Genomic DNA, 20024 nt, shown 5'->3' on the forward strand with positions numbered 1-20024 from the left:
AAATGTTGGGCTACACCCAGTTAGCAATGATTATTATACGAGCTATCAAGCTCAGAGATTTGTTCATTTACTGTGTTTTCATATCTTGCAGACCTCTTAATTCTACTCTTCCCTGTTATCAGATAAGCAATACTAGTTATTTATTTTCATCAAAAGATTTGTCTCCCCAGCATGATGCTTAACCTTTGAATTATCAAATGTTTGCAAGAATATTCTCTCTCTCTCTCTCTCTCTCTCTCTCTCTCTCTACTGCTTTAATTTATATGACTGAATTATAAGCTCTCCAGCAGTAGCCTACATTAATAGAACAGGATACAGTGTATCTGTTTTTCAAATGGTGGTCTTTTTTTAATAATTTGTTATATTTTATATAGGCCTAATCTCTGTCTGTCTATCCCAAAGAACTGAATCTGATGAATTTGAGGAAAGGGAGAGACATCACAGCAAGTGTTTCCAAGAATCAGCTCACCAGAGCGACATGTAGAAACATCTCACCACTCCTGAAGTAAACCTTTCCCAGAGAGCTGGAATTCACTCTGTGCCTGAGGCAGTGACGAAGCCAGGATGTTATAGGGGTGGCCAGGGAAGGGCCAGCAACCAGTCTTCATTATTTTAAAATAAAAATGTGTTTGACTATAATGTACTGGACTGTTTTGGTGCCTAAAACACAAATGAGTAGAATTAATTTCTACTTAGCAGTTAACTTAAAAGTTAACTGACATTATCAGGATGAATTTGTAAATCAAGATACCATTTTCTAAACTATAGCAAATAAACTGTAATAATGTGAGAAAAAGGAGTCTGAATAAGTTTTGGTTTGACTGTACATTTTATTTTACAGTAAAGACTATGCAGGGCTATTTTACATTTAATTATTCGGTCTCTGTACTTGGACACCTACAAACTAGAAAAAACTTAAACATTGCATAAATAGCACAAATAAATAAATAGAGCGAACATACAAAATAAACATTTTCAAACAGGGCCCACTGGTACAACCTGCACCGGGGCCCTGCTAACCCCAGCTACAGCCCTGGTCTTGATCACAGTAAAACGGCTGATGGGACAGGAAAGTGTGTTTTACTGACTAATAACATCTCATCAGACCACAGATCACAGTTGTTCTACTGAAGCTGATTTGGCTGCTGTAGCTTTTCCGCTCATTTGACTCGCGCCTGAAGCTGAGGTGAAGCTCAAGTATGCATCTAAAAATTCTCCCATTTGATGTGGTCATAAATAGATATGTCGGTTCCGCATTTTAATAAATGCATTTATTGTCAAAAAAACCTGTAAGACATTTTGGCCAGAACTGACTATGGAAGTAAGAATTTAAGAGGAAGTAAGAACTTTTGTGGTTTTCTATGTGAACTATTACCTATGAAAACATCCTCACTGTGCTGGACTCACATGCTTTACTGTATGCATTTACAGTGGCTAATTAGCTGACTTTACAAACCGAAAACATTTTTTTGCCAAAAAAATCTAGTTTTATAAGCCTCTATTCTATAAACAGGGATAAGAAGTTTATTTTTAAAGACAGTCAAATAGACATTTATTATAATTGGGTAGATGCCACTTCTTGTTGCTTGCCAGTTAACTGCCATTTGTCAGTATTTGTTTTGGCTGTCTAGTTCATGAGTGCCCACTCCATAAACCAAGACTAAACAAATTGATTTGGAATACACCTTAAAATAATATGTAGAATGAACTCACTCCGAGTACTCTGTATTTTTTCCGTGGCTGACCAGATTGTTATGTAATACTTTTTGTTAAACTTTAGATGGCAGTATTGAGTTGATTTACTAAAGCAGTTTGGAAACACACCCAGACTTGCAGGCAAATTGTGCCATTGCACCATATCAATGTTTAACAGTATATTGCCATGATTTACTCTTCATACTTTGCCCTTTGTAGAACTGCATTTAAAAGTGCTGCATTTGCATTTCAAATGTGATCGCTCTCTTATAGTTTATTCATGTCTTATCTCATATCCTAAATTGGGTTTAGGACTCTGATATGTTGGCAGGCATTCCAGCACTAAACCAGCATAAACCACACACACACACACACACACACACACACACACACACACACACACACACACACACACACACACACGCACACACACACAGGCTATTAATCCTTTGCTTCAAATTTCACTTTTGTGTAGTTTTTATTTATTTATTTTTAGTAATATAATTACTATTACAGAAATGTAACTAATATAATTAGTAATATAAGAATTTATTTTTGGAGTGATGCTTAAACATCTATGTAAAGCATCAAACCGGAATAAACAGTTTCAAAGGCAGATAAAATAAACACAAATTACTATTTAATCATTAATTCTAATTCTAATTCTAATATATATATATATATATATATATATATATATATATATATATATATATATATATATATATATATATATATATATATACAAAATTATATATTTTTTAAATTTTAATTACAAGTACTTAATTTTGCAATCTGATTACGTAATTCAGATTACATGTAATCAGTGTACTTTATATTTGAATTTGTATACATATAATATAATTTTCTAAATTGAGAATATATAAGGGCTACTAATCCTACAAATCCTGCAGTGTAGTTTTATATATATATATATATATAAATCGCAGTGACACATTAGTTTTGGATCAATGCTTTAATATGTTACTCTATGTCAGTACTCTATCTCATCTGTCAATACTGAAGGCCCAACCTAATATTAGTCTTCCTACATAATGAATTAGTCCCTGAGCAATTTTGGGGGTACTGTGACTGTCTAGTTCCGACTTTGTCCTTTTCCAATCACAGACCGTCACACATGCACATCCACACACACCCCTGTCCTTTTGTCACCATAAAACCTGATCTGCTGCTAATTGTGGTGCTGGCAGGATGCTGTAGCCATTATGGGCCGTCTGTGCAGCGGGCTCTTGTAGAGAGCTATGGCTAGATGAGCCACCACTGCACCACAGTGTGGGACGGCTGCCAAAACGAACTCAGAGACCTCTTTGGTGTGCCCTTTGGGTCAGCTTACACAGCAGCACACCATTCTGCTGAAATCCCTGAATTAATGCAGAGAGAGAAGAAGGGGGTGGGGGGGGGGGTGACTCAAGCGAAAAAGGAGGTACACAAAGTGGTTCTCACTTTTATTTGTGGTGTCAGTTTGGGGTAGTCCAACACAAGAGGGTTTACAAATGGTGATGAAATGTGAGAATATTTGGGGGGAGGGGGGATGGACGTGCCCATGTCATGTGTTCACTTTCATTCATTTGATGGTCTTCAAACTGACTTGGATCCAATAGTGCGGCCTAGTTTCTTTTAGGGTTTTGGGTATTTCAGTCTCTGGGTTTGTGTCAGCTCTTTACTTTTTGACCTTGCCCTGGGCGGCCACAGCCTCCATGGCTTTGTGCACCGTTTCCTCGTCTCCCAGGAACTGCATGGGTTTGATGGGCTTCAGGTCCTTGTCCAGTTCATAGACGATGGGAATGCCTGTGGGCAGATTCAGCTCCATGATGGCTGCATCTGACATACCTGTGGGCACAGGTGAACATCATGTCACATACATTGAGTTTTCACAGCCTCTACCTTTCCTTGACCCCTGTACCCTTTACTTCGTACAGTGCATTGCCTTCGAGGGAGAACGCTGAACCTTTCTGCTGAAAGTTGTGCTTGTAACAGGAACCTCCTCATCTCTTCTATGTATGAATGAGGGTCCCTGTGTCGTCTGGTATCATTTAGGCCTGGTGGTCAAACACATTCTGTGTTTTTGAATGCTGTATGTACTTGTTCCTTGACATGCTGAGCTAACTTGAAGTTCTGTTATATAATGCATCACTCGCCCGATTGATTCCCTGAATAGTCTTTTAACTAAATGCTTGGTTGGATGATACTCACTTTCTAAGTGCTTGACGATGCCACGGAGGCTGTTGCCATGAGCTGCGATTATAACATTTTTGCCGGCCTTGATCTCAGGTACAATAACCTCATTCCAGAAAGGCAGGGCACGAGCGATGGTGTCCTTCAAACTCTCGCAGATGGGAAGCTCGTGCTCTTTCAGACCCTTGTATCGTCTTGACTGGTGAGAGATAGGAATGGAACATGATCAGACGTGGAGCCAAGCCATCATCAGTGTTTACATGAGTGACGTAAAAGCAAAGTGACACATGCTAGACACGTGCAATAATGAATAATGCCAGAATTAACCACATCAACTCTGGGGACCCAATATAGCATATGCCTAATTCTCAAAAAAATCAAAATAACAGCTGAAGTGGTTAAATGTATGAATAATTTTATAATGAATAGTTTAAGATTAATATATATATATATATATATATATGAACTATTTATGTTTAAACATTTATATGTATAAATTATAAAGTATATTGTTACATTGAAACATCTATTTACACACACACACACACACACACACATATATATACATATATATATATATATATATATATATATATATATGTATATATGAAACATACAATGTATATTATATTAATTATAATATATATATATATATATATATATATATATATATATAGATATATATAGATATATATATATAATATAAAATAAAATAAAATATATTATGATTATATATTATCATATGATATATATTTAAATAATTTATATTATCAAAAAATATTTATATGAATATTTTTAATATTTATCTTTAACATCTGATCTCTTTCTCTTACCTCACTGATGATCTTGTGATATGAATGGTCCTTATCCATAGGAGGAGGGGAATGGAATATCAAATGATCGGCGCCAGATCTTGACCTGCTCCTCTCCGTGCTTGGCTGCCGTCTCTGCCTTGTTCAGACCAGTCAGACCACCGTAGTGACGTTCATTCAGACGCCAGGTGCTCACTACAGGCAGCCACATCTGGTCTGTGACCTCCATGATGGTCCACAGAGTCTTGATAGCGCGCTTCAAAACGGAAGTGTAGCACACATCAAACTTCATGCCTGCATCTTTGATGGCTTGAGCACCTCGCTTTGCTTCCTCCAGACCCTTTTCACTGAGATCTGCATCAAACCAGCCACAGAAACGGTTCTCTTGATTCCAGGAGCTCTCGTCGTGGCGTACAATCACTAAACGATGAGCAGCAGCCATTTTGAACAAATTTGGGTTTTACTACAGAATTTTCCAGACTAAACCCACCAAACACAGCCCTTCTTCCTGTTGTGCACACACTCTGTGAAAGACAGAGAGCCATGCTTGCCTGTGCTATGCTCTTTTTATAGCATTCTGGTATGTGGCCCATCATATATGTCAAATCTATTCTGCTTTGAACCAATCAGAGTGTTTCACTTTCAGAATGACAGCTGAACTTACCAGTTGACTCTCATGTGTAAGGGGGCAGACCGGTTATCAATCTACTGCTCGAAGGGCAGAGGTCGTGGACAGATTCAAAATAGCAACATGACTTTTAAACTGAGAAGTGTGGAATAAGAGTGCAAAGATCAGAGTAAGCCTTAGATCTCAGAGGCCATCAGCAAACACTGTAGCTCAAATGTAGAGAGAATGTAGAGGTCTCATAATGTACAGTACAGCAAGAGTTTCCAGGCTTTTTTGGCCACTGAGGATTTAAGTATCCTGTTAATATTTTAATAGCTAGCTATAATGCACTTCTTAATGTCATAAAGTATCATTTATATAAAAATGTAATTAAAGAAATTAATGTATGTTTATGCCACATGTATATTTGAGTTTGCTTACAATAAAAACATAGCATGGTCTCATAAAAAAACTCTATTTAGTTTATTATAAAGTTCATTATTGCTAGTTATTACAGTGTTAACTCTATTTAAACATTATTTAGGAAAAAAAAGAAAAAGAAAAAGAAAATTCAGTCTGAATAAGGTGAAATGTTAACTTTTTTGTTGATGTGTATCATTTTATATGTACTACCTTTCATATCCAACAGAGGCGATAGTGTGTTTCCACAGGTAAAGCATTTTAAAATAGAGCTGTAACCATTCCTCACTTCGTTTCCACCCCCCTCCTCTCTCCCTCTCTTCCTCTAATCCTCCAGCTTTCATCTCTGTATCTGCAGTGGAAACTGTGTGGTATGGATATATTTGAGCCATTAATATACCATAATCGGGTTCATAATTAAAATACATATTAAATCGAGGTACAATGCAAAGCATAATTTGCTTAATTTTAGCTTCTTATGTAAATAATGACCTTGGTGGCATTCGCAGTGCGTATACTTAAACATGTATAAATTATGATACTTTCGGAGATATGTTCAAATATCTCATAATTTCAGAATTGTATTATACTCCTTGCTTTGCACATACAACTGCATGTAGCTCTCTTTCTCTCTCTCTCTCTCTGCTATTGATACTGCATTGTCAGGGTTTAGAAAATCACTTGCGTCAGAGCTCCTTTCTGGGTATATAAGCTGCACTGACTGCGGTAGGAGCAGCAGATCAGTGTTTCAGGGCTGATCGAGCTGACTGTGAGGCACAGAGCAGCTTGTCCTTGGAGCCATGAGTGCCGTTGGGTTTGACCCCTACTTCTCGCCCTCGTACAAGCGCTGGTATGTGGAGAGCAGCCCCCGGGTTTCTCAGCGTGGTCGGTCTCGCACCACTTTCTCCACCCATACCCCTTCTCTCTCCTCGAGCCGCCTCCACTATGCCTCCCCCGGAAGGGCCTCCGCCGGACTGCTGCTGAGCGGCCCTGGCCGCTCCATGGACATGGATATCAGCCATGCCACCCAGATAAGCTCCGAATTCCGGACAGTGCGAACTCAAGAGAAGGATCAGCTGCAAGAGCTCAACGACCGCTTCGCTGGTTACATCGAGCGCGTCCATGAACTAGAGCAGCAGAACCGTGCCCTGGAGGCTCAGCTGCTCATGCTGAGGCAGAGGCATGTGGAGCCTTCCCGTCTGAGGGGCCTGTACGAACAAGAGGTCCGCACACTGAGAGCCGCCGTCGAGGAGGCCCGCATGGAGATGCAGGCTGCGCTGAGCCACCGGGAGAGTATGGAAAATGCCTTCCGGAGTCTGCAGGCCAGCTATGAGGAAGAGGTGGTTGCCCGTGAGGACACCGAAGCCAGGCTTCTGGAGGCCCGCAAGGAGGCAGACGACGGCACTCTGGCTCAGGTGGAGCTGGGGAAGAAGGTTGATATGTTGCTAAATGAGATGGCATTCCTGAAGAAGGTACATGAGGGTGAAATCTCAGAGCTGCAGGCCAACATTCAATATGGAGCCCAGTTCGCCATTGAGGCGGAGACCACCAAGCCCGATCTGTCCAGTGCCCTGCGCGACATCAGAGCACAGTACGAGAAGCTGGCAGCCAAGAACATACAGTCAGCTGAAGAATGGTTCCGTGGGAAGATGGGCCACCTGACAGAGAGCGTGGTGCACCACACTGACGCAGTGAGGAACTCCAAGGATGAAGCAGGAGAATATCGCCGCCAACTTCAGTCATGTGTCCTTGAGATCGATGCCTGCAAAGGTCTGAATGAGTCTCTGGAGAAGCAGCTCAGGGAGATGGAGGACAAGCAGAGTGCAGAGATTGCAGCCATGCAGGTTAGTTCTAGTAAGCACTATTTTGAGTCATTTAAGTTCTCAAACCATTATTTTGACGCCCATCCTTTTCTGCAGGATACAATCAGTGACCTTGAGGATGAGCTTCGAGCTACTAAAGGCGAAATGGCGAGATACCTTAGAGAATACCAGGATCTTCTCAATGTCAAGATGGCACTTGATATTGAGATAGCTGCTTACAGGTTGAACCACTAATATAAAGTCCGATTTTTAGATTCATGTGAATGCTTCCGATACGTTAAATGATCTTTTCTGTTTTTGCAGGAAGTTGCTTGAGGGGGAGGAGTCTCGCTTCAATGTGGGTGTGGGAGGATTGGTCGGTGCTTATTCTGCCGGTCCCGTTTACTCCCGACCCATGTTCTCACTGTCCACCTTGAGCTCTGGCGCCCCCTACCTGCTTGGATCTCGCCTGGTTAGTGCATCCCTCTCAGCCGATGAGGTCATCACATCCAGTCAAGCTCAAGAAGCTGCTGCCAGTCCTACCAAGGATGAAGAAGAGGAGAAAGAGGAAGAAGTGGAAGTAAAGGAAGAGGAGACGGAAGAGAAGGAGGAAGAAGAAGAAACAAAGGAGGAAGCAGAAGGTAAGATTCAGATGCTGTTGTAGTAATTAAGAATAAAATACAAGATATTCATTACTAAGTTACTGTTTTAAAAAGGTGCTGAACAAGAAGAGGAAGCTGGAGCAGAGGAAGCTGTAGTAGAGGAAGAGGAAGCTGGAGCTGAGGAAGAGGAAGCTGGAGCAGAGAAAGAGGAAGCTGCACCAGAGGAAGAGACTGAAGAAAAGAAAGATGTTAAAGGGGAAGAAGAGAAAGGAGATGAAAAAGAGGGAGGTGGGGAAGAGGGAGAGGAGGAAGAGGGAGAGAAAGGTGATGAGGAGGAAGTGGCTGCAGAGGAGGATACTGAAACAGAGAAAAGTGAGGAAAAAACTGACACAAGTGTTGATAAGGCCAAAGAGGATACAGAGGAAGACAAGGACGACACTAAAGTAGAAAAAGACAAGGTAGAGAAGGAAACTGAGAAGGAAAAAGTTGAGCCTAAGGCTGAAAAAGCCAAAGAGGAAGTCGAACCTGAACCAGTCAAAGAAAAAGCCAAGGAGAAAACTGAACCTGTACCTGAGTCAAAGGATAAAGGCAAGGAAGAACCAGAGAAACCCAAAGCTGAGGAAAAGGCAGAGCCAGAAAAGCCTAAGGGAAAAGACGAAAGTGAGAAAGACAAGAGTGAGAAAAAGGAAAGTGTGAAGCAAGAAAAGGGAAAGGAGGAGACTGAGAAACCCAACGGGAAGAAATAATGAGTCAGATCTAAAACAGCACAAATAGTAGCCTGCCCTGCTTCTCTACTTCACGCTGTAACTATCAATATGCCTTGATCAATGGTGCTCAGAGCATTGAAATCACATTCATCTGATGTCACTGAGATGATACATATCTGAGTGAATGTATGCTTGTGAAGTAGATTATATTTTGGAGTGAGGCATAATTCTTGCAATAGATTGTAATAAGTGAATCTTTGCTGCCAATGCAATAAAAACATGCTTCTTGATGATCAAAAAGATTTGCTGACTTTTTTCTTGACATTATTTGTGGTTGTAATCATATTTAATAGTTTCCTTACTCAGAAGTTCTCAAATATCTGCTTAGTTTAATGGATGCCTTTAGATATTTAAACCAAATCTGAAACTTCTAATATAGAAGGTATGAATCTGCAGCACTTTTAAGAGTTATAAAAAAGGTTGTGGATTTAATAAAAAAAAATTATGCAGAATGCCTAAAGTGGGAAAACTTCATGAATAAAAAACTCCAGAGAGACATTTATTAAGAGATTTACTCATCATGAGATCTTTAATACAAATAATGTTCTTAAAAACGTTTTCAAAGGCACCTCTAAAAAATTAAAAAACTTACTTTAAATAGAACCATTTAAAAGAGTGCTTTAAAGCAAACACATATGTACATAAACATGCACATACATCAGGAGATAAAACTGACAGTATAGGAATAAAATAAGAGTCCATTAAAATTGTTAGATGGAAATCTGGGTCATGTTACTAAAGACACCAAGTTCAGTGTAAAATGTTGTTAATGTTACTGTTAGGGTATATCCTTTGAAAAGACTTTCCAGAATTGTATTTCTTAGTACACCAATAATGTATCTGTAACATAAGGTTGTGAACAGTGTTGGGGGTAATGCATTACAAGTAACGCAAGTTACGTAATCAGATTACTTTTTTCAAGTAACTAGTAAAGTAACGCATTACTTTTTAATTTACAAGAAAATATCTGAGTTACTTTTTCAAAAAAGTAACGCCAGTTACTTTGTATTCCCATTTTTTGACTGACAAGCCTCCTGTTCCCATATTGGGAGAAATCGGAAGTATGGAGGCGTTGTGTGCGCTGTGTGAACATGATGTTACTGTAGTTCTAGACTAAATGTGAATGTGCATTAATTCATCCCACTCACAAAAAAACAAAAAACAAAACAGATTTAGTATTCATCAAAATTAATCAAAACAGTGAAATGCAAACTCAGAATATGACGCAAACCTGCAATAACTAAATATATTAAATAACACAAATGTATCTATTCCCATTTTATTAACAGTGTCTTTGCTGCTGACCTTTAATGATCCAGTTCAACCATACTAATAATTAAAAAATGACTTTAGATAAACTAACAATTGTGCTTCATTGTTTTTTTTTATTGCTGAAGAGTGTTGAACCTTCTTCTCCTGTGTTCTACTGTACAGACGTGAATTTACTTTTCCTTCAGCCTGAGGTTTATTCATTACACTTTTTGGTGTGAAAGGGCTTTTACATTTGCTATAAATAGAACTTCTTATATTAAAAACAATCAAGCCCTGCTCATATTTAAAAAGTAACGTGAAAGTAACGCAAAAGTAATGTAACACATTACTTTCCATAAAAAGTAACTAAGTAACGTATTTAGTTACTTTTTTAGGGAGTAACGCAATATTGTAAGGCATTGCTTTTAAAAGTAACTTTCCCCAACACTGGTTGTGAATACACTGACATCACACAATTTTATCACAGTATTTAAAATCTTAAAAAAATGTCATATAGTCTACTAATTCATTTTCATATCAAAATAAAGAGATGTATGAACAACAGATAAACAAAATCATATTTTTATATTAACAATATCCAAAATCATATTTGATATTTATTAATGCACAATACTTTAGAATGGCTATAGAAAACATGTTACATGTGATGTGGTAATGTACATAACCTTGATTTATAGTGTTACAAAGAGTCACAGAATCATATTTCTCGCCATATTTCTCGCTGAGCTCCTCCAGAAAATAATAATGCAATCAAATAATAAACCAATAATTCTCTCTCACTGTGTGAAAAAGTTGTCTTATTAATTATTAATCGAATAATTTAGTTAGCTGGCATGAGATCCATTGTGGCAGTCTTAACTTTTAATGGCACTTAGATTTCCTGACGTCCACACATATTGTAGTGAAAACTTTTGCATATGTGATAAAACATTTTCATGTATTTTTAGAATTTAACCAAATTAAGGGTTTTAACATTGTGAAGGGCTGCAGATGAATATCCCAAACCCAGAGGTGAAAACCATGTTCAAATGAGAATATTTCAATTCATCAAATAAGGAAAATGTTGCCAAACCTGTCCTTTACAGTTTTACATTTGCAACTCTTTATTAGTACACCATATAATACAAACTACAGCAGTACTGACAACTACACCTAAATTGCTAGTGAATCTGTATGTATTGCTGTGGTGCAACTTGCGCTGCACAAATAGTTCACAAATCATGAGATGCATATTTGGAGTCATTTGTAGCAGTATCAGGGAATTATGCCATGGGCTGAATATATAAATAATTATAAAAATGTTCTTGAATAGACAGAAAAGGCAAAAACACTCTGATTAATTCAGTTTTCTCACTTTAGTTTTTTTTAATTATGTATCATATTTAATGTAATGATGTGCAAATAACAACACTGATCCCTTTAACAGTCCATTATGAATGTTGCAGTGTTGTATATATCTGATGGTGCACTCTCGGCCTGCAGTGCAGCAACATATTAATTTAAATCGTCACATAGTATGGGCAATTTCTGTCATGTTGGCAGATGTTACAAAGCTTATTGAACACAACATTCAGTAAAAATAATGTGCATATCGATGTAAATCATTTTAGGCAGATCTTTTTAAGTTGCTGACCTTGTAAAGAACTAAAATGTGATGAATCTCAATAACGAGATTTTTTTAAATATATGTTTAAACAAAATATATTACCTGTTTCATGAAGAGTAGCAATACTGTCACATTTTAGTCACCTGACCAGAGCAACAGTTAAAGGAATTGTCTTGTGAGGTGGCTGTTTTGTCTTCTACCAAGTGGAATGATATCACTTTAAAATGTATTTTAGAATAAAATAATTTCCAGAAACTAAGGCATATACATGACAATTTCATCCATTGTTTTACATTATTTTTTTAAAATATTTAATATTTTTTTTGTCCATATAGGAAATCACTTGACTTCCTCAAAGTATGCAAATATATAAACCACACTCACAAATAACATACATAAAAATCCATGCATAGCAATAAACACCAAACACCTGAGGAAAAAGACAAGACAAAGTAGATAGTATATTTTAATATGGTGTTTATTGAGCAAATGCTGCTGAGAAATTCATTCAGATGACCAAACACATGGGACTGCAAACGGTAGCACCTCATTAACGGTAAGTATTTGAATTCAAGTCAATCCTATGCATTCAAGAATGTATGTGCGCATTGATGGGTTTATTTTCAAATGCACTCATCAGGTAAACATAACTGACAACCGTAAAAAGCATGTTTAAGGCTAAGAGTTTCTTAGTTGCTTTCTGTACTGTGTGTATATGACCATGGGATATTTTCACCATCGTCTTCATCCTTTTTTTTTTTTACTTTTTTTTTTACACTTTTGGCTCAGTTGGTGTCCTCACGATAATATTTATAAGGCTACTTCTGTCAGAACACGTCTCTACATTCCTCGTTGCTCTAATTCAAAGTAAATGTCATTCCCCACCGCTCTGTGCGTATTTTATAATACTGTCATACATAGGGTGGTTATTTTTCTATCTCATAAAACGAGGAGTGCACTCCCCCTTTGAGCTGGCATGCAGATGCCACATTCAAGTGACCGCCCCCCTCCCCCAGGTATTGCAATTTGAACAAAAGTGAAAGTGAGTCCCCGGCGTCCCGGACCGCATATGCAGCATAACCCATTTAAAGCTGTCACTCAACATGCATTTTTTAGCTTGCCGCATCTTATGGCTTCTCTCTATGCTTGTTTTTGATTCAGTGTGATTAATGTAATACATCTGTTGAGCTTTATGATTTATTCATTATGTTAGTTTTGTGTTGATTGCTTGATATGCTTCCTCCCCGGTTCCTCTTCGTTCAGTTATAGCTGGACTAGGGTCTAATCTGCTTCGGTGGCTTTCACTTCCTGCTTCTCCAAGGTTTTGGAGACCACCTTCTCCTGGACGGTTTCCTCCACCTCCTCTCCTTTCTCAGTGACGGTAACCGTTTTTGTGACTTGCTTGACTCCACCTTCACCTGTGGTGATGGTCTCCACTGTCTTGGTGATCACAACCCTCTGGCTGGATTCATCTTTGGTTGGGCTCTCGTCCACTCCGTTAGAGATCGCCTCCTTCTTATCAGACTCTTTCTTCTCGTCTTTCTTACCCATTTCTCCGTTCACGGTGGCCTCCTTCTTTTTGTCTTCAGGCTCTTTTTCTGGTTCACTCTTTTTAGTGGCTTTCTCATCTGCTGGCTTTGGGGAATCTTCTTTAGTTTCTGTTTTCGGTGGCTCTGACTTTGGGGCCTCTTTCTTGGGTGGTTCTGCCTTAGGTTCTTCTTTCGTAGGACTCTCAGTCTTGGGGGCTTCCTTTTTTGGATCCTCTGTCTTCGGTGTTTCCTTCGGGCTTTCGCTCTTTGGAGATTCTGGTTTAGCTGTCTCTGTCTTGGTTTCTGTCACAGCTGCCTTTTCCTTTTCAGGTTTGGGCTCCTCCTTCTCCTCTTTTTCTTTCTTGTCTTCCTTTGTCGCTTCTGCTTCTACTTTCTTAGGCTGCTCCTTTGCTTCTGGTTCTTTTTCACCAGGGGATCCTTTGTCGCTACCTGCATCTGCCTCAACTTTCTCATCAGCCTCTTCTTCTGCTTCTTCTCCTCCTCTGCTGGTCTGTTTCTCCTCTGCTTTCTCAGTCTCAGGAGAGGCCTTTGCCTCGGGTGCTTTAGTTTCCTCTGCTTCCTCCTCTGCATCATCCTCTTTCTTTTCCTCTTCACCCTCCTCTTCACCCTTCTCTTCCTCTTCATCACCCTTTGCTTCTTCTTCTTCTTCTGCTTTTTCACCTCCCTCTTTCTCTCCCTCCTCTTCATCCTCAGCAGGGGCTCCGGAGGCTACTTTGGCTTGGCTAGAGGCAACCACCTCCTCCTCTGTTTCTTTTTCCTCCTCACCTTCACCTTCCTTTACTTTCTCACCTTCCTCCTCACCACCTTCTTCATCCTTACCCTCCTCCTCTCCCTCCTCCTCTCCTTTTTCTTCTCCCTTGGCAGCGGACAACTCTTCTGCCATCTCAGCCAAAGCCTCATCCATCTCAGACTTCTCATCCTCCACCCTGGTCTCCTCAATGATCTCCTCTACAAACTTGTGTTGCACTTTAAGCTTTGGAGGCTCTCTTTTGACCTTGGGGCCTTTGGTGACGGACTGGCGATATGGGAAAGTGCTAAAGTGGCTCTCCTCTCCTTCAAGAAGTTTTCTAAATAAAGAGAAAAGGCATCAAATTGTGATTTAGGCTATTATAAATTGTATGTAAAGATTACATGTAGACTTTTCTCTGAAATATGTATGGCTACACAATTTGCTTTTTTATTTTTTTGCAATTTCAATTTTGCAAAAAAAAAATTTTTGCAGAAAATAATATGTATTCTCATTCTCATATTTACATGAATAAATATTTAAACAATAATGTGTTAAATGATGATTGTTGATAAATATGAAATATTTAAATACTAAGCAAAGTATAAAATCTCATAACAATACATTTGCTTATTTTTAATAATGATTTTATAAATAACTAAAAATAAAAGGTATTTACACCATACTTATATTCAAAATATTTCCCAATCTTACCTGTATGCAGCAATCTCTATATCTAGTGCCATTTTGACATTCAGGAGGTCCTGGTATTCGCGAAGATGTCGTGCCATCTCCCATTTCGTACTCTTGAGTTCATTCTCCAGCTGGTGGATAGTTTCCTAGCGCACCAGACACAAAATTGTGTTTAGTTTAAAGTTAAGTTTAGTTTAGTCAAATAAATCTGTTGCTAAAGACAGAAAGAAACTGTCGTATTCTCAAGATAATCATTTGTGTGTGTGTGTGTGTGTGTGTGTATATATGTTCCTGGAATGCTTCAAGGAACTTTCTGTGTATATGATCCTATTGATCTCACAGCACCAATTAATTTCTAATTCACAGTATTACTGTATGGCTTCAAGGGCAACCACTAGGTGCATTCAGTCTAAGTGTATGAGGTGATTCCAGGACACAGCCAATGAGCGAACCCTGCCTCTGCTTTGACTCAGCAAAGAGCTGGGAGAGACTGCATTGTGGGTGTCCACCTCTCCTTAACCCTTTCTGACACCATTCCACTGCACCTATAATGTAATGAAGCATCATATGCAAATCCTCTTGTGGATGATCAGTCGGTTTAGTGAGCTCAGAAGAGAAAGCATTACACAGCCATGCAGACTTAACTGTGACTTGATTTCATTATTGATGATAGCAGCAGCACGTTTTAAAAGCCAAACTGATGTATGATGCACCACAGTACAACTGCAGCAAAGCTGCAACTAGTGTTCACCATTATAGTCAGAGTAGTGGTCTAACAATATTTCAGAGTTTTCAGTGGCAACTGAGGAACATTATTTTATCAATACTATACAAAACCACATAAGTATTATTGTTGTTCAACTTTTAAAATGCACGATCAGTCTGGAAACTTCCTTGTTTAAATGGTAGCCTATACTTATTGTTTAGAGCATGCGATTATGTACCTGAAGGCTGGCTAGGTCATTGTTGTGTCGGTCCTCTATGTCGTTCAGCTGCCTCTCCAGAGACTCTTTGGTTCCTCGGACAGACTCCAACTCGATGGTTTTGGACTGTAACTGACGGCGATAGTCTGCGATCTCGTCCCGTGCGGATTTGACGGCACTTTTATTTTGCTCGGCGGCCTCCGTGAGTTTGGAGTAGCGGCACACGAACCAGTCTTCCACCTGCTGGAGGTTTTGCGTCGAGTGGCCCTCCAGCTGCGAGCGAATCTCCCTCAGCGCTTCGGTGATATCCGCCTTCTGGTAGTCCCTCTTCTCCACGGTGATCTGCGACGCTTGCACCTGCGCCAACAGATCGCTGATCTCCTCTTGGTGGTTGTTGCGGATAAACGCGATCTCGTCCTGCAGGGACTGCACTTTCTTCTCCAGCTCGGCTTTGGCGAGTGCTGAGTCACCCATGTCCTTCTTCAGGGCACGGACTATCGCCTCCGTCTCTTCCCTGATGCGCGCTTCCTCGTCGAAGCGGTCCCTGAGGCGCTGGATGTCTTCGTCGATGTGCTCGGTGTCCAGTTGGATCTGCGCCTTCTCGTGATGGATCTGCTCCAGCGTGGAGCGCAACTCCTGCAGCTCTTGGTCGTAAAGTTCGCCCAGCTGAGACTGCGACACCTGCTTCTGCCGCAGTGCCTGGATCTCCGCCTCGATCTGCTTGTTCTGCTGCTCCAGAAAGTGCACCTTGTCGATGTAGCCGGCAAAGCGGTCGTTGAGTCCCTGGAGTTGCTCCTTCTCGTTGGAGCGCTTGTAGTCTCCATTGATGATGGAGGTCTGGGTGTAATCGAGGCTGTCGGTGGAGCTCAGAACTGATGAGCCGTAAGCTCGCGCCACCGGGACGTTGAAGGTCCTCTTGTAGGAAGAAGAGCTGGGGCTTGCCCGCGACCAGGTCTGGGAGCGAAACCCGCTGGAGGGGCTCGAGTAGCTCGTCCTGGTGTCCATCACCCTCCGGTAAGGGCTTCCTATAGCGTCTATCGGATAACTCATCCGGACGGACGGGGTGTGAACGTTCAGGTGAACAGAAGAGTGAGGTAAAGTAGTGTATAGGAGCAGGAGGGTGTGTGGCTCTCTCAGCGCTGGATAGCCGCTCTACCTGACTTTATATACTCGACGCGCTGTTGCGAAAAAGCTCAGGCTTGTTTTGACTGGACCATTGATCCGACGATGTGGGAGGGTCCTGTTTGCTACACTTATCTTTATCCAGTGTTTCACCTTCCTGGTCATACATATAGGGCTTGGGAGGCTATCTAGTTTGCTGGACACCAAAAAGTTTGTGTTGTATTTTTGGTGTTTAATCTAAGTGATACATAATTAGTAGGCCTACTTATGTTTGATAAGTTATCAAATGTTTATGGTTATGTGCATTATGGTTATGTTACAGTCGACGTGATATCATTGGTACTCTGGACAGAGTCTGAGCACGCAGCCCAATCACTGACTGAGCGACTACAGTCAGCACCAAGGACAGCGGCCCGTATCAGATACATTCAAGGGCGTTTAGCTGGACTGTAGTGTGCTGATTATTCTATGCAATGACGCTATTTGCTTTAAAAAGTGTCATTACTAAATATATTAAATTAAATGATACTTAAAGTTAGAAATAATTGAGCAGGCGTTTGTTTTTCAATGTGCCTTGCAATGTAAAAACATAGGTGTCTGTAGACATATTTAATTAAATGTTTTGACTCATTTAAAATGGTAAGATGCCATGCTATTCCTGAAAGTTGTGCTAAAAATGAGTTAGTTAGTAAGTGATATAGTAAGTTAACAGACTACAAAATCAAAAAAAGCAAAAATAAATATATTATATTATATTATATTATATTATATTATATTATATTATATTATATTATATTATATTATATTATATTATATTATATTATATTATATTATATTATATTATATTATATTAATGTATTTGTTCATAGCATATTTCTTACAGTGATATATTTTCAAATTGACAATGTCATGCATTTATAATTATGTATTGCCAACATTATGTCTTAAAACTTAAGATCATTCAAATAATTCAGCTATAATTTTTTTTTTTGTAATCATACATAATTGTATTACTTTTATTGTATGATCTTTAGAGTATAGGAATTCCAAGGACATTCTGTAGCACTGCTCTGGTCTGCTGCACAACAGTATTTGCTCTTAAATTCTATATTTGGCTTTTTGTGCTGAATGATGAATTAACTTTTCTATTAACCACAATCCTGCCTTTTCAGAATAGACAAAATGTTCATGTCACGTTGGACTGTCAGATAGTGCTGACTGCCTCTAAAAGAACACCTGCTATGCATAGAAAGCACTCTACTTCTTACCTTTATTTGCTTGACATGGCCAGGCTTTGAATATACAGTATATGATAATCTAAAGGACATGACAAATCTTCTTATATGATCTCCCTTTTCTAATGAAACCTGAACAAATTGAGAAGGATTGCTGTAAACGGGGTCAAAATATTCAAAACAAATATCAAGAATGCACAATCCTTTTCAAAAATATTTTAATTTATTAAAACAATTTATATAAATATTTAAATATTTATATATATTTATATTTATAATTTATAACAATAAATTTATTGTTTTTTATCTGAGCTTATATTTTTAAGTAAAAGTGTTGAGATGGCAATTGATTGATCCAGAACTGCAGCTGCTGTAGATTATTCAACCATTTGGATCTGTGCAGTGAAAGTCATTTTGACCTTATACAGACATCTAGCATTAGCAACTGTTAATTTCCAGCATTTCCCATCGCTCAGCACAGAGTTTAATCATATCACCAAGAATTCAAAATGATTCATCGCAATGTTCCAGGCCAATCTTATTGAACAATAAATTTGTCCCTCTGAGTGGACTAAAATTAGATATTTTCAATTAATTATAGGACTTTTCTATTTGCTTTGTCATTGCCTTATAGTCCGAGCATTAATGTGATGCCAGATTGTGATGCCTGCGTGCAATCATTAAGAGCAGCAGCAGAAGAGCTCTTGAACTCAGTGAACTTATGTCTCTACCGTCCAGCCCCAAGTAAAGACCATCCCTTCAAAATGTGCAAATCATCCCTGAGGAGCCGGGTTCCTGTCACTCAAGGTGCTTTTGTGGCCATGCAGAGGAGTGCAGTTTAAAATTCAATGCAGGCCACCAGTAATGCTGCAGAGCAGGCCCTTACAGTACCAGCCTACTGTGATGCATTATTGGAGATCCAGCTATAATGTGACTACATTACGGGCAGTGAACTCCGAATCAGTATGACAGCACTGAGGCACGTACACAGAGACAAAAGCCTGTGATTTATTAATAAACAATGCTTGAGGGAGGTATGCGGGGCATTAGTGGAGTGAGATGAACAGAAATGTTAATGTAAGGGATCAAATGGGACCTTTTTGTGTGAATATGTTTGGGTTGCAAGATAAGCTTTGGTGCAAATGCAGAGTAGCGGTGCATGAAATAGAGTGGATGCTGATTTAAATCTCTTGAGGATACTGTTGTTAAATCAGCCCTGAAGGGACTCTTTAGCTCGGTTCCTTCCCCCTGACGAGAACGGATGACTCAGCAGTAATCTGTAGACAATGTGACAAGTGCTTTATATCCGAAAGCATTTGGAAATACATTGATCTGCGTAATTCACGACTCATTCAAGGTCCCACCTAAAATCAGATGAACATTTTCCATTCCTTGCCCTTTAAATGTGTTTTTCTGCCTGCAATATTTTATTCATGAAAGTTAGAGAAAGGGTTAATGTGTGTGTGTTGGCACTGAAAGTGTGTGTAAGCAATAGAGAGACCCCTGCTGGTGTCTTTTTATCTGTGATTTATGGCCGTATTTTCAACAGCCCCCTGAGGTGGTTAGGAGAACGAAGACGTTGGGAGTCAGCATATCGATGTGGAAGCAGAAAGCTGCATCATATGAGCAGAGAGCCTTAACGATCTGTGTCATGGACAAAATACAATCCTCATTAGACACACCTTTAACATCATGTGTATATACTCATGCAGTCGATGCACATGAAAGTTGGTGAAACAAAAATGTGCTTCAGCATCATACAGGGTCATGTCTCATAGGCCAAGATGTGTTTTTATTAAGAGTATAGGACTGATGCTAGAGATTTAAAGAAACAGTTCACCAGTAGGCAAATTGTTTATATATTGTTTTTTTTTCTTTCTGTAAAAAACATTGCAAAGATCATTTTAAAACACCCTTTCTATTTAACAACAGCTGTCAAGCCTTATAAAAGCAACATTTTTGTAGGGTTTAAAATTTTTCTTAAATGCCAAGGAC

The 20024-nt window shown here is 39.3% G+C and overlaps 2 protein-coding genes and 1 pseudogene across 2 annotated transcripts; 1 reads left to right on the top strand and 2 right to left on the bottom strand.

Annotated features, from left to right (window-relative positions):
• Positions 1 to 3140: 3140 nt before the first annotated feature.
• Positions 3141 to 5280, bottom strand: LOC132117125 (phosphoglycerate mutase 2-like; annotated as a pseudogene).
• Positions 5281 to 6446: 1166 nt separating this feature from the next.
• Positions 6447 to 9141, top strand: LOC132117126 (neurofilament light polypeptide-like). Its single transcript, XM_059526207.1, has 4 exons — positions 6447 to 7574; positions 7650 to 7774; positions 7857 to 8173; positions 8249 to 9141. The coding sequence occupies exons 1-4, from the start codon at positions 6531 to 6533 to the stop codon at positions 8878 to 8880; spliced, it is 2118 nt and encodes a 705-aa protein (XP_059382190.1). The 5' UTR covers positions 6447 to 6530; the 3' UTR covers positions 8881 to 9141.
• Positions 9142 to 12236: 3095 nt separating this feature from the next.
• LOC132117127 (neurofilament medium polypeptide-like) lies at positions 12237 to 16819 on the bottom strand. Its single transcript, XM_059526208.1, has 3 exons — positions 15694 to 16819; positions 14771 to 14895; positions 12237 to 14396 (listed from the first exon to the last, which is right to left on the bottom strand). Exons 1-3 carry the CDS (start codon positions 16720 to 16722, stop codon positions 13061 to 13063), a joined length of 2490 nt encoding a protein of 829 aa, XP_059382191.1. The 5' UTR covers positions 16723 to 16819; the 3' UTR covers positions 12237 to 13060.
• Positions 16820 to 20024: the final 3205 nt, after the last annotated feature.

This window comes from Carassius carassius, chromosome 36, assembly GCF_963082965.1.
Source record: "Carassius carassius chromosome 36, fCarCar2.1, whole genome shotgun sequence".
NCBI classification, from domain to species: Eukaryota; Metazoa; Chordata; class Actinopteri; order Cypriniformes; family Cyprinidae; genus Carassius; species Carassius carassius.

Coding starts and splice junctions, on each gene's coding strand:
- LOC132117126 (XM_059526207.1), top strand. CDS start 6,531: ATGAGTGCCGTTGGGTTTGACCCCTACTTCTCGCCCTCGTACAAGCGC. Junction 7,775..7,856: donor ATTGAGATAGCTGCTTACAG/GTTGAACCACTA, acceptor CTGTTTTTGCAG/GAAGTTGCTTGAGGGGGAGG. Junction 8,174..8,248: donor AACAAAGGAGGAAGCAGAAG/GTAAGATTCAGA, acceptor TGTTTTAAAAAG/GTGCTGAACAAGAAGAGGAA.
- LOC132117127 (XM_059526208.1), bottom strand. CDS start 16,722: ATGAGTTATCCGATAGACGCTATAGGAAGCCCTTACCGGAGGGTGATG. Junction 14,896..15,693: donor ATGACCTAGCCAGCCTTCAG/GTACATAATCGC, acceptor CTGGTGCGCTAG/GAAACTATCCACCAGCTGGA. Junction 14,397..14,770: donor ATAGAGATTGCTGCATACAG/GTAAGATTGGGA, acceptor CTCTTTATTTAG/AAAACTTCTTGAAGGAGAGG.